The 9,381-nt window shown below is 39.1% G+C and overlaps 1 protein-coding gene across 1 annotated transcript; it reads left to right on the top strand.

Annotated features, from left to right (window-relative positions):
• The first annotated feature begins 441 nt into the window (after window positions 1-441).
• On the top strand, window positions 442-9,113 carry mlf2 (myeloid leukemia factor 2). The gene is made up of 8 exons (XM_034697326.1): window positions 442-791; window positions 2,593-2,704; window positions 2,821-2,856; window positions 3,863-3,919; window positions 4,037-4,165; window positions 4,466-4,625; window positions 4,817-5,031; window positions 8,630-9,113. The coding sequence occupies exons 1-7, from the start codon at window positions 748-750 to the stop codon at window positions 5,026-5,028; spliced, it is 750 nt and encodes a 249-aa protein (XP_034553217.1). The 5' UTR covers window positions 442-747; the 3' UTR covers window positions 5,029-5,031; window positions 8,630-9,113.
• The last annotated feature ends 268 nt before the right edge of the window (window positions 9,114-9,381 follow it).

Here is a 9,381-nt window from a genome sequence, read left to right as displayed (position 1 = left end):
TTCTGATTTTAATCCACTAAGAAAAAAAAAATTAAGCTCCAATTAATTTAATTATTGTTATTATTCTGAGAAAAAAAGTAATAATTCTGACTTAAATCTCAAAATTCCGACTTTAATGTCAGAATTCTGACTTTTGAATTCTGACTTTATTCCGCTAAAAAAACAAACTAAGGTCCAATTTATTTTATCATTGTTAGGGAAGTTTCTCAGAATTCTGACCTTTTCTCAGAATAATAACAATAATAAAATATACTGGACCTTGATTTTTTTTCAGTGGCCCTAATCCTCTTCCGTAGGATAGTGTGTGATATTATGTCCCCCACTCGATACCTGATGACTTGAAGTCAGTGAGGATGTGGGGGGGAAATTGGGACTGATTTTCTGAAATGTTGGAGGATAAAGTGAGTCCCATCGGAAACACTTTATTTTGAAAGGTAAACCGGAAGCTGTAGCGCTCAGCACGGATGCTAACTTGATAACAGTGTCGCCTCTCTTTGTCAGAGGAAAGACTTCCGTTTTCATGTTTGGTCCAGGTTTCTGGAATTTACTACCTAGTGAGACTCTGGGCTGTCTGTTGCATTGATAAACCACAGTAGTAATTTGTTTTTTTGACGAAGAAGAAAGTAAAGGGTCCTTCATTTCAACCTATTGAGAGTTTGATTCCGTCATCCCGTTTTATCCTTGAAAAACACGACTGTTTACCTAGCTAGCTGGCTAGCATCAGCCAGCTGAGTTCAATCACCTAGCATGTTTCGGTACTTGAATGACGTTGATGACGACCCCTACATGATGTAAGTATTCATATTATTTCAGTTTTGTCTTTCTGCTGTTATCTGTGACTATTTCTGAATTGCTGGAAAATGCACTGATGGTGTGTTAAGTTATACTCTCCAGTGTGCCTTAAACAGGTACCCAACGTTACTTGAGCCAGCTGTGGGGGCCTACAAGGGTCCACCATGTTGGATAGACAATAACAGAAAGAGCTGTCAGGGCACAGCGGGACCTGGATCACCAATTAACACCTATTTTCTCTTTGTTTTTAAAAATGCATGTATGGAAATACGGCACTGAAACTTAAACACATATTTAAAAAGGTCCCAGGATCATATACAAGACAGTAAAGACAATTTAAAGAACGGATTATATGAATGGTCAGATTAAATGAATGAGCCAGGGCTTGTCTTGTAAAATGTATTCTTCTACTGTACATATTTTGTTGCAGTGACTTGTAGAGCTTTTCTGTAAATTAGAAACTCCTCAAAATATACATAACTAGGGTTTCACTTTCTTGTACATGTGTTTGTGTATATCAGGGTTTCCTTTTCTAAATGCCATTATTTGTAGATGGTAAATGGATTTGTACTTATATGGCACTTTTCTAGTCTGTAACTACTCAAAGCACCTTTACACACTACTTAGTGCATTCACCCATTCATACCCATTCACTCACTGATGGCAGAGGCACCATCAGTATTAGCTAATCTCATTCGTACACATACACACACCGCTGAACAACAGCGGGAGCAATTCGGGGTTCAGTGTCTTGCTCAAGGACACTTTGGCATGTGAGCTGGGATTGAACCGCCAACCTTCCGATTGATAGACGACCGACTCTACCCACTGAGCCACAACCGTATTGTATTGTCCATAACTAATATGCTATAAGACTGATTTTTTATATATATAAATAATACTTGTGGGTAAAGACAATCACATGTACCCTCCAAGAAAGCATCTGGGTACATATGCTCAGTGGTGGATGTAGTGTCAGTAAACACACAATATTGGGAATCAAATCTAAATTGGCATTATAACAACTCACCGGAGGGATGCCTTTGGTTTAAAATCTTAAAGTGAATTTATTTTGCTTTGATAGCTGTGGGAAATGTAATGTATTTAGTTCATTCATACCACACTTTGGGAACCAGTCATTAGCTTAAGTGGCCAGTTATCCCATCTGAAGGATTGCCCTCATGCAGCGGTTGCACCGGCGTTTAGATCTTATCATTCATAGGTTTTGATGTTCTCTCTCTCTTGTGAAAAGAAAAGTCTTAATTTTGAAATGTGGAAACAAAAAAAAAATTTGACATTTCAGTCATCAAGGTTTGTTTGATCATCGAAATGAATTACATTTCTAAAGAGGCAACATCACTGACAGTTTCAGCTCTTGTGCATTATTTCTTGAGCACCCTCTGTTCCCATGAGAAAAAAGAAATAATAAATCTAGATTTCTTTTTCGCAGGATGTTCAGAAAACCCTTTTACAAATGAATTTACAAATGACTGCAACACTGCTGATGTGTGATCCAAATCTACACTTACACCTGCAAAGGGAAAGTGGTATTTTGTTTGCAGTATTTCACTTTGAAAGAGATGAATGTTTGTTTTGTAAAACCAAGGGCACTGAGTTCATCCACTTCCATGTGATCTGTCAAGTCTTGTACTTTCATTTGACAAGGGTCCCTCTCCTAACATCATTTTTGTAACACACACGTCAGAGGGTCTAATCACGCAGCTCTCTAGACTTAGTCAATTAATAAAAACTCATAAGAAGACAAAAAAAAGATTGAATGTAAATTGTGATTTCTTCCAGGGATCCCTTTGCAGCTCACAGGCAGCAGATGAGGGATCTGTTTGGACCATTTGGCATGGACCCCTTTGCTCTTGCCCCCCAGATTCAGCCACATCGTGCACCACGCAGACAGGTAACTGCCGGCTGTATCTCCAGTTTATTCTCATGTTATTTTGTTTTTGTGTTTTGTTTCCGCCGAGTTAATCTGTCGCATTTTTGAACATTTTTCTGGTGTGCTTTTTCTTCTAGGCTGGTACACTGGCCCCATTTGGCATGATGGGAATGGTGAGTTTGTGTCTCTTTGCCCTCTTTGGAAGAGCAGAACACTGATTTAAGATGAAATACATTGAATATGGATTTAAATTAGAGACAGACCAATGTGTTTTTTTCAGGGACGATGCGTTACCAATGATTAGTAGTCAAGGAGGTAGATAACCGATATTTGGAGCTGATAGTCAGGCGGAGGAGCACTTCTGTGTTGCGGCCGTAAATAGTGCAAAAATGAACAGACTTTCTGGTGGCAAATTGAAGTGCTGAAAAAAATCCAAGTGGAGCGTACATCTAAACAGAAGTGAGTGCTCGGGTTGGTAATCTTTCAAAATTTGCTAAATCACGTGGCTGAAATGACACCGTCTGCAGAAACGGTAGCCTAGCTTGCGTTCCATTTCTCCCTGCAGTTTCTCATTGGCTGATTGGCTGTTACCTGTGCCGTGGCTCTGCGCGTAACCAATCAGATGGTGCTGTGGGTGGGACAATGCTGGAGACAGAGTAGTGATAGCAGACAGATATGCGTGGCTGCATCAGATCCAAAATAACCCAGTCTTAAATTGATCTCTTATCGACCGTTGGATTTTTAAAAAAGGCTGATGCCGATATGTGTCAGAATGACAAATTTCGGCGCCGATAATCGTCCCGGTTGATAATTGGTCTATCCCTAATTTAAATTAAGTAAAAGTTTGGATTAGACAAAGTTTTAAGATAGGTTTGGATTCCTGCTCCTAACATACGTACACTGTCTGGTCAAAGATATAGAAAATTAAGTGAGAAAAGATGAGTAAAGAAAATGTTCTGAAGTTTTTGTTGGTCTTTGTTTTCATCGCTCCAACAGAATGTGTGTTGTCTGAAGTGTGTGGTTGCACAGAATGTTTCTTCGTCACTAAAAAGTCTGGTTTATGTATCTTTTGGCTTTGAAAGCAGGGTAGTTGACTGACTGACTGAGTGACTGAGTGACTGCAACAACTAATGTTTTATGAACTCAGAATTTAAAATATCTCCATTGATTTTATTTTAGCAGGGAAGAGGGTTCATGGATATGTTTGGCATGATGGAAGAGATGATGGGAAATATGGTAAGTAGTTCTGTGAACCAGTTTTAAACAAACAAAAAGTCATTATTAGCCATCAATGAAACCTAACAGTGCCACATCTTACCTTCTCATAACTTTCTTTTTTTTGTCTCTCCATAGGATAGAGTTACCGGTACACCAAACTGTCAGACGTTTTCCTCTTCGACAGTGATCTCCTACTCCTCCTTAGACTCAGGGGCTCCTGCAGTTTATCAACAGACCAGTGAAACAAGAACAGGCCCTGGAGGGGTGAGATTAACTGACAGCTGTTAACATGATTACAGTGCATGCTGGGAGTGTTTTGGTTACATCCACCTCAGTAGATGTGGAGAGCAAGCCTGACTGCACATGCTGCCGTCATGCTTTGTCCGTCCAGGCGTGACTGTGGCGTTCTTGCCTCATTAACACACGAGATCCCATGTAGCTGTATTTACAATAAATACATCATGTGCAGTATAAATATCATTGTGTTCATACAAACACTTTAGCCTGAGTTCAGTCAGAGTGCAGAACGTCCTGCTTGATACAGTAAACTTATTTTTCTTTCAGATCCGTGAGACGCGGCAGTCTATGAGGGACAGCGACAGCGGCCTTGAGCGTCTGGCTATTGGCCACCACATTGGGGAGCGTGCACATATAATGGAGCGTTCACGAAATCGCCGCACTGGAGACCGCGAGGATCGACAAGACTTTATTAACCTTGATGAGAGTGAGTCATCCTGCCAGAGAGATAATGACTGTTTTTGACCTTCATCTCTAAACCTTGAATAGTAAAGAGAATTTTACTACGAGATATTTGGTTAAATTCAACGGGTAAACAGGTTTTGTGGCTTGACATGAAAGGACAGTTTTTTTGATGATGCTGCAGTGACATGAGATGTTTGTAACTTCTTAAACTAGCTGATGCTGCAGCATTTGACCATGAGTGGAGGAGTCAGGCAGGAAGATACGTTCCCCCTAACGCCCGGGCGCTAGAGTACGGCCGAGATCGACGTGCAGGAAGCCAGCAGCTGGCCCTGACTGCCCCCCCTAGCTCAACGACCCCACCAGGCCATCGACATGAGTCCCCCAGACACCGTCAGCCCCAACCCCGCCCACGTTACGACTGGTGAGAGGTAAGATTCTCAGGTCTGAGGCAATCACGCATAGATCTCATGGTTTAACTGGAGGATCTGGTTCTCAATTTTGAAAACAGCAACACATATGCTTGACTTTTGTTTGCCAACACTGTGTTTATTTGTTAAGGCATGCAGACCAACAAAGGGAAATAATTACAGGTGTGTTTTTAGAACATTTTCATCACTAAAAATTCATCACTCACTTTTGCTGTGGTCACAAAAACTTTTTAAGCAGATTCAATGAGTTCAAAGCAAAAAGAAAAAAAAAACATGTTTCTATGTTTGTGTAGGGTTGCAAAATTCTGGGAATTTTCAAAATTGGAAACTTTCAATGAGAGTTAACAGGAATAAACCAGGAATTTACCAAATTGAGGGTTGGCTCTTAATAGGGAACATAAATATAGTTGGGGAAAATATATTTTAGCATAATCCTGACTAAAACAACCAGATTTCATGCAAGTACAGTTCCAGATCCCACCATCATCAGCCACCTCAGAAAGCAACTGGTCCCGCAACAGGCTCACAAATGTGAGAGTGGAAAAAATGGTTGGTATTCTGGCTAACCTGAGAGCCATCCTCAACAAGGCTGGACAGTGACACTGAAGAGGAAGAGTCGGAGTTGGATGTTGAGAAAGTAGACATGGAGGATTTTGACGAGACCCAGGAAGAGCTCATTGCCTGAAAGGGTTTAGCAAAAATGCAGAGGCTAGGCTTGAGAAGCTTGAGGGAAGATGCTTATTTGCATGTTGAATGGGACTTTGTTAGGATTGTGTTTTTCTTCATTTTTGAATGGGTTAGGTCGGGGGGATGAGTAATATTTAACTCAACATTCATGTTCTTGTTTGATAAAGTTCTACTTACAAATAAATCTTTCTATTAAATTACCCTCAATTCCCAGTTATTTCCCATAAATTCCCATAACTTTGTCTGACAGAAACAATAAAAAGATCAAAATTAAAAACACCTTTATCACAAGGACAAATCGCTGCTCAGACTACAGAGGCAGATGGGACCTTTGCATTTGCAAAAGTGTTTGTTTGACAGTGCACATTGATGAACATGGGCATGAAAATGTACCAGATTGTACCAGACAACAAGTAGAGACCAAACAAATCAACTAAACATCACTTTACAAAGACCTACATATAACAACACACAAGGTGGCTGTATGACTGTGATCAGGACAAACCAGGAATTAAGTGACCTTTAGAATTAACGTGAAGAAAGCGTATAAAGTGCATAAGGTAGGGGGTAAAGTGCCGGAGTGTTAGAGTGCTGTGTTAAGGGGCACAAAGCCCTATTGCACAGAATATGTTTATACAGATGTGTTTATGCATATACTATTGCACAGGGTTGCTCTGATGTATATACGTTTGTACACACATTGATTGTTGAATGGTATAAGACAGGCATGTCCATAGTACGTCCTGGGGGCCAATCGGGGCCCCTGAGACGTACTTTGGACATGCCTGTCTTGGTGAACACTAAAAGTTCAGAATACACAAAAGACTTTTCTTTTGTGACTTCCGGTGTTGATCTGTCATTGTATACTTGCCATATTTCTCAATAAATATATTTATAAAAAAAAAAAAAGTATACACAAAAGAGAACCCAAGAAAAGATCAAAATTAGGAAATTGTACAGAAAAGGGAAAAATTTGGTGCATGAAAATTGTTCAGAACTCAGAAAAATTATTATTTAGTTATTAAAATGTTGTCTACTGGTCAGAAAAGTCTTCAAAACAACATGAAAAAGAAGTGTGATGAAATCCAGATCATGATCCTGCCATAGGAAAATAATGATACAATATTTTTCCCTCAGTGCCCGACCCTAATGAAAAACATTTTCCTCCAGTAGAAGATAACGTTTGCTAATGTTTATATGGCTTCTGGAGAACTGAGGACTTCCTAGTTACTGTTTTATTGAGAAAAAAAAAAATTAATTGTTATTAAATAAATATTTCATATATAACTTTTATGATTCCTAAGTCTCAGTAGGAGCCACTGGCCCTGAGGTATTCTGACAACATCAAATGTGGCCCTTTTTGAAAAAAGTTTGGACACCACTGGTTTAAAACATGGTCACATATGTGGTTTGACCTGAGCATCACCTTCAGACGACCCTTGAAAGATGCCAAGCTGGTGCATCCCCTGACTGAGAGTGGTAGTCTCTTCTGAATCTAGTTTCTTTCTGTTTGATGTTATCACAGTGGAAGTGGTGCCACTCCATGTAGGACAGTATATGGGACATTTTACATCTTAAGAAGTTGTCAAAGCTTTAAAGTGTTCAGGAGGATCTTACAATGTTGAGTTTGTTGTTTACTGAAGTATGTTTGATTTTTTTTTTGTTTCTATAACGATGGGTTGGTTTTAGATCTGGACTTGTTTTATTTATTTGCATAACAGTTTTATGTGATTTGATGATCAATTTAAATAGGCATTTATTCTGGTAAAAACAACAACTTTAAACTCCAAAATAGGAGAGCATACAGTTTTAGAATAATGTATTGCTGGTACACTACAGCAGGGGTTCCCAAACCTTTCAGCCTGCGACCCCCAAAATATAGGTGCCTAAGACTTGCAACCCCCACTGTCCCTCAAAGTGATTTAATGTGGCTTAATTTAGCTGGTCTGCAGAAAATTAGCCTACCTATATGAGTATGTGGCTGTGTTTCCTGTGCTGTTATGAATGAACCTACTGCTACTGATGCTTTTGATAATTAACTGTGCACTAACTCTAAACTTAGGAGTCATGTGGCAAAAAGAAAGGCAAGAAGAAAGGCAAGGCAAGGCAACTTTATTTGTATAGTGCATTTCATACACGAGGGCAACTCAATGTGCTTTACATTAGAAAATTAAAAGCACTGGAAACATTCAGACAAGCATAAAAGAGCACAATTAAAATGACACATATAATAAAACAGAAAAGAAAAGGAAAATTAGAAATATGTTAAAAATAAAATTGAGATTTGCATTTAAAGTAAGTTAAAATGAGCTAAGATGGGAAGGCAGTTGCAAATAAAAAAGTCTAAAAGGGCAGAAAACTCATTAGATTTTCCATTTTCAAGGTTTTATTTAAAGGTTAGCCACTACTTTTGTTGATAAAATGTACTATTTTCAGATAACTTTAAAAAAAAGTTCTGGAAGACATCTCATGGCACCCTATTTGTGTCTTGCGACCCCCCAAGGGGTCCCGACCCACACTTTGGGAACCCCTGCACTTCAGTACAAATGTGCACCTCTCTTATACACTGTACATTGATTGCAATCTTTCAAGTTTATTGACTCTTCTGATGAATGAGATCGGTTGCATAAACATTATCACCAATTATGTTAATTTGAAGCCTGTCTTTATGATTGTGTTCAATATACAGTAAAAGAAAATACTAGCACTTTGATGGGGATGCAAGAGAGGGTAACGTCTATCATTCGTTTATCATCCTAAATTATGTAATATGGTCAGGATTGTCATACAAGCTTTCTGTGGTTGTTACTTTGTGTTCCTTACAGCTGGAAAACCACTGAAACTCTGTTAACTCCACTTTTTCTGTCCTGTCTCATTTAACACATTGGGCCTTGGTTGACTCTCCCTGCAGGTGTCAAACCTTTGGGACCAGAAGGAAGGAGTCGAGGGAGGATCTCCCTGATGCTGTGAACAACGCTTGAGACGGAAGTTGATGATCGTCACGACTGCCCGTCGTAAATGTTTGATATGACCGGACTGTCTTTACATGAGCATACACATAAAGAAAAACCAAACCACATACAAGTCATTGTTACATTAACAGCTCTATTACTTCACTCAACACACACTCACACGCATATACACACACACACACACGCACACACTGGCAGCCTTGTGGAAACATGGGTCTAACTACACTCACTTTATATATACTCATTCTCAAAACTTGACATGTGTTTCTTCCCACTGCACTAAAGTGCTCCAGTATACAGTACATCTGCTGTACAGTCCATTTTATGTTTGTGAAGACACTAGTGTGTCGGTGAATTGAATTGTATACTGTTAACTAATTAATCTAACTAAATAAAAGTCCATTAAACATTGTTAGATAATTAGAAATGTGTCTCTTTTGTGGCTGTTTTCCAATGACATGTTTTTAAATGTGTGTTTTTAAATCCTGAATTACACTATTTATTAACGCACAGTTTCAGAGCAATTAATATCCAATTGAATCTTTTACTCTCTGGTTCCTTTTACTCTTCCAGGATTGTGTGTGAAAATATTTGTTTGCAGCTGTAGTGTGCACAAATCTCTTATGCTTAATGTGCATGTGCATGTGTGCTTCCTCTTCCCTATGTCACCATGTCTGCAGGTCATGTGACA

This window comes from Notolabrus celidotus, chromosome 12, assembly GCF_009762535.1.
Source record: "Notolabrus celidotus isolate fNotCel1 chromosome 12, fNotCel1.pri, whole genome shotgun sequence".
In the NCBI taxonomy this organism is placed as follows: domain Eukaryota; kingdom Metazoa; phylum Chordata; class Actinopteri; order Labriformes; family Labridae; genus Notolabrus; species Notolabrus celidotus.
Note: the sequence above shows the minus strand (reverse complement) of the source record. Positions and strands in the feature narration are given on the sequence as shown.

Coding starts and splice junctions, on each gene's coding strand:
- mlf2 (XM_034697326.1), top strand. CDS start 748: ATGTTTCGGTACTTGAATGACGTTGATGACGACCCCTACATGAT. Junction 792..2,592: donor GATGACGACCCCTACATGAT/GTAAGTATTCAT, acceptor GATTTCTTCCAG/GGATCCCTTTGCAGCTCACA. Junction 4,166..4,465: donor CAAGAACAGGCCCTGGAGGG/GTGAGATTAACT, acceptor TTTTTCTTTCAG/ATCCGTGAGACGCGGCAGTC.